Source organism: Notechis scutatus, chromosome Z (genome assembly GCF_049901735.1).
Source record: "Notechis scutatus isolate UNSWTSFEM ecotype Mainland chromosome Z, rNotScu1.2, whole genome shotgun sequence".
Taxonomy (NCBI): domain Eukaryota; kingdom Metazoa; phylum Chordata; class Lepidosauria; order Squamata; family Elapidae; genus Notechis; species Notechis scutatus.
Window position 1 is genome coordinate 52875390 of NC_142025.1, and position 5038 is coordinate 52880427.

The window sequence follows — 5038 nt, forward strand, 5'->3', positions numbered from 1 at the left end:
TACTCCACCTTCCCTCCAACAAAGACAGAAGATTTCATGCAGTTCAGTGGGGATGATCTCTTTGCAGCACTTCAAAACTTCAGCAGGGATGTTATCTTTCCTGGGTGCCTTGCCAGAGGCAAGGGAATCCAGGGCCCCGTTGAGTTCTTCTAAAGTTGGTTCACTGTCAAGCTCCTCCAAAACAGGCAGGCACTCAATGTTATTTAATGCTTCTTCAGTTACAACATTTTCTCTGGAATATAACTCAGAGTAGTGCTGCACCCAGCGTACCATCTGCTGTGCTCAGTCCTGGATGACCTCACCTGTAGCCGACTTCAGGGGGGCAGATTTCTTCTATATTGGACCTAAGGCCTGTTTGATGCCCTCATAACCCCCCTTGATGTTGTCTGTGTCAGCTGCTATCTGAATCAGAGAGCAAGGCTGCAGCCAGTAATCATTAGCACAACTCCTGGCGGTCTGTTGGGCTTTACTATAAGCCACTTGCAGAACTGTAGTTTACACTCATTAGAACAGGCTTTATATGCAATTAAAGATCTCCTCTTTTCCTTCATGGCTGGTGTCAGCTCCTCCAAGTGGGCATCAAACCAATTTGCTGTCTTTCTGGTGTCCTTACCAAATACTGACAAGGTGGTGTTATAAACAGCATTCTAGAAATGTTCCCATCGTTCAGATGCATTTGTTTCAGCTGGGCCTGGGAGAGTTTCCTTGAGTGCTTGAGCAAATTCCTCCACTCTCTGTCCTGATTGTAGGTCTTCTGATGTCAATTCGTGGTCTTCCTTCCTTCTTTGAGTGATGCAATCTCTTTGTTTGCGGTTTCATTCTGCTGCATACCAAGGAGTGGTCTGTATCACAATCAGCTCCCTGATAATTACATATGATCGTAATACTGGGAAGGCTGGGGTGCCTGGTGAGAATAAAGTCGAGGTGGTGCCAGTGCTTTGATCTTGAAGGTTTCCAGGAGACTCTGTGTTGATACTTTGTATTAAAGAATGTATTACTAATGCAAAAACTGTAATAGCAGCAAAACTCCAGCAGGCGTTGGCCATTTTCATTCATCTTCCCAATGCCGAACTGACCTAAACAAGTGGGCCAAAAACTATGGTTGGCTCCAACTCTGGCATTAAAATCACCAAGGATAAACAATGGTTCTTCCTCAGGGATTTTCTTAATAGCGGCAGCCAGATTGTCATAGAATTCATCTTTAGATTCCACTGAAGATAATGTCGGTGCATATGCACTAATAAGAGTAACTAGCCCTGTTGATGAATGGAGCTGCAAGGACAGGATTCTTTCTCTTCCTGCAGAAGTTGGAGTAATGAATCCTAATAGGGTGTTTCTGACCGCAAAGCCAACCCCATATTCCCTAGTCTCATTTGATGGTTTTCCCTGCCAGAAGAACGAGAAGTTTCTCTCCTTAACAGATCCTGAGTCTGACAGCCTTGTCTCTTGAAGAGTGACAATGTCCATCTGCAGTCTGCTCAGCTCCTTGTCTATGACAGCTGTCTTACTTGCATTGCCTATTTCCTGCAGATCATCAGAAAGGCTGGGGATCATTGTCTGAACATTCCAAGTGTCCAACTTTAGGGCTAAAGTTTTCTTATTTTTGTTGCGTGGTGCAGGATTATCGATCTGCTTGTCGGCTTTCACCCTAAACCCCATGCACCCGGTGAGGTTAACAGACCATGGTGGCAGCACCTTACTGTCTGGGGGTTGTCCAGTTTAAGGCAGGCGGAAGCTGCTTCTAGGACTCCGGCTCCAGATTTTGCCTCGACGTTGACTCCTGAAACATTTTCCAATAATAGATATGCCACAAGGCAGTGGAGGTTTGAAATCAAGTTTCCCTCTCCTAGAAGATTGTTCTACCATCTATTTGAACTACTAATAAGGCCAAATATTAACAAAATTTAATCAATCCGGGGATTATACCTCAAAATCCTCACAATTTCTAATCCTTAAAAGTTTTAAATTCACAATATATTTTAACACATTGTTAATATTAATACAATTAAATTACCTAATCCTAAACTTCTATTTTCTACCCTTAGCTTACTTTTAAACATAATAAATTCTATTATCTCTTAGTATCTATGCTACTATTTTTCCTATTTATATTTTCTACTTTTCCATTTTATTACTATATTTATCATTATCCACTGTCTCTTAACTTTTTTGGAGTTCCATCATTTATTGACTTTTTAATCACCTTTTTATTTCTCACTCTTGGAATCTTATATCTTTTTTTTTTTTTTTTTGTATTTTTCTACCAAGTATTATCTTCAGGTTGCCCTTTGTCTCTTTCTGCTGCATCCTTTGAACACCCATCCATAAGTCTTTTTTTGAAGAGATTTTTCTTTTTTTCCTCTGTTCTATTATAAACTTTTAAGGAGTTATCTATTTGCTTCCTCCTTCTCAATCCTTCCTCTTCATTATCTTTGCCTTCTTACATCTCATTTTGATTTTTCTCTTCCACTGCTTCTTCTGCTTTCTGATGAGGCTTCTACACTCATTTCTTTATCTTTAAACAATTCCCTTGGTCTCCTTATTGTTCTTTATAGTTTCATGCATGTTTTTAAACATCAAAATTATTTCTTCATATCCCTCTATTATCCCCTGGTAATCCATTTTTTACAATTCAATAAAAATTACTTACTCTATAGTTCCAACATTTCAATATTTAAACACTTCCACAGAGCCAGTTATTAATAAGATTGAGTCAATCTCTTAATTATATTCCAAATCCCCTAAATTTATAATTTTTAAAATTCTTTAGTATTTTACTATCTTTTGGCTTTCCAATTATTTGTCTTCTCAATTGTCCAAATTTTAAAGTCTTATTTAATTTTTCTTCTTTTCTCTTCTATCACTTTTCTTCTTTTGCCTTGTGGGATGTTCTGTCAAATAACATTAGTAATCCAAAATGAAATTAATCCACTATGTTTTCTCCAATCTTTCAAGTTCTCAATCCAATAACTAGATTTTAATTATTTGCAATTTAATTTGTCTTAAAAATCTTCAAGAGGGGAAACTCACTCAGAAATTCAAAATATCCAAGTCGTCTTTTAAGATAAAGTCAAAATTGGGCTGCCTTCCAGGTGTTATTTACTTTCTTCTGTTATATGTATTAAACATTCCTCATTTTTATTGAAAGTTTTCATGCTGTAGTGCTCCTCTTCTTCCAGTAGATGGCTCTCCTTCCAAGTTCCAACATTAAACAGTATGTCAAAAACAGCTGATTTTCTGATAAATCCAAGGGGTATAAAAATACAAATAAGACAGTTTCTCCCCAAAATAACTTTTCAGGTTGTTTAAGCTTTTTTCCAGGCTTTTTATATTTTATAGTTTCCTCTGGGCATTCTTTCACCTCTTAATTTTCAATCTTTAATCTTCTCCGTGTGTCTAATTGCCGCTTCCTTAGCACTTGGAGATTATTTTTTTAAAATTCTTATATTTAAGATAAGCCTTTAGAGTAAGAGTTGGATATTATCTCACCCAGTTTCAATGCTCTGTCCACAAACCACTTCAACACAAAACTTACAATCCTGATTGTCCCAGCTTGTGACTGTCAAAAATGGCCGTCACCCCTGCTGCTGCTCAGGAGAGCTTGCTTCGGACCTAATGAGGAAATTACAAGTTCCTCATGGTTCACGAAGCATCTCTCCTTTCTTTGCTGCCCCTACAAGGTGGCTTTGACCCCTAGGGTCTCCCAACAGCAGTTGCCAGCTGGATTTTGCGAGGCTCAGCTAATTTCCAAGCCTTTCTCACTGCGACATCAACTGGAAGTCCTAGAAGACAGAAATACTGATGCTATTGAAAAGTCACTTTAGGATTTGTGCTATCAGGCTGATATCAGGACTGAGGACCTTTACCACTTCCTGTCAATACCCAAGCTGTAAGGAAGTCATATTGGCAGCTAGTGATGTGATCTCACTTTGCTGACATTTTAGTTCAAGGCTGCTGTTAGCCAGAGGCAGAAAAGTGACTAGGTTGAGAAAAGTTCTCCATTCTGATTAAACCACATAAAAGAAAGAAGAAAGCATTTCCTTCAGTCTTTTGCTCTTTCAGTAAACTCTTGCATATCAAGGGCTCCCTGATTAGTTAATCAGTATTAACTAAATATACCACACTGATTGGTTAAATCTCTTGTTTATTTTTTCCTTTTCATCTTAGATGTAAAGAACTGAAAGAAAGAAATATTGGGAGTTGATTGACCCCCCCCCCCCCAATGAACAATATATGAACATAGAAAACAAAATAAAACAGTAGAATTTTGAAACTCAGCCATTTGATTAGAACAGTATTCACACTGGTATTGGTTGATGAAGTCCTATTTCAGCATATTTGGAAGACAAAGATTAAAACTTGACCTCAATATTAGATCAGAAAGTCTGTGATTCCTGCTCAGCTCTTAATCTTTCTTTGTCTCTTTGGGTTGTGATTTTATAGCCTACCTCGCAGGATTGTTCTGAAATCATTGGAGAGGAAAAGTTCTACTAGGATCTGTAGGTTCTAACACCACATTAACCAGGTGCTTTATCTCTTAGATTGCTGTTGTGGACTAAGCCCTGATGTTTAGAAACTAAATTCATGGCTGAATGCATTGTGAGGACACAGACTACTTTCTAGTACGAAGTATAGGTAGAAAAACATAACTCAACGTGTGCACCACATTTGTATGTGTATTTGTATGCCTGCATTACGGACTGTATGTATGTATGGAATTATATATATGTGGTTCAATATTTTACCGTAAGAAAGAACCATAAATATAGTGACTATATTTTCTTTGAAAAAAATACAAGACAATTCTGAAATGTGGGCAAATCTGAAAAAGGTTCATAAAGATAAGAAAAATTGTTTATTACCAGTACAAAAGCAAATTCAAGAATGATATCAAGGAAATAAATAATTAAACTATATAATTATAAAGGACAACTTTAGGAAATAAAGAACTATCCTTTATAACATGTTTCACTTGCATGATTGTGCATGCATTATCATGAGCCATAAATAAGCCTTTTGCCCATGTATGATGGAGTAA

At 37.5% G+C, this 5038-nt stretch overlaps 1 protein-coding gene across 1 annotated transcript; it reads right to left on the reverse strand.

Moving 5' to 3' along the window:
• Positions 1 to 681: 681 nt before the first annotated feature.
• Positions 682 to 1659, reverse strand: LOC148128864 (protein CFDP2-like). The gene has a single exon (XM_087947313.1). The coding sequence runs from the start codon at positions 1657 to 1659 to the stop codon at positions 682 to 684; it is 978 nt and encodes a 325-aa protein (XP_087803439.1).
• Between the last annotated feature and the right edge of the window lie 3379 nt (positions 1660 to 5038).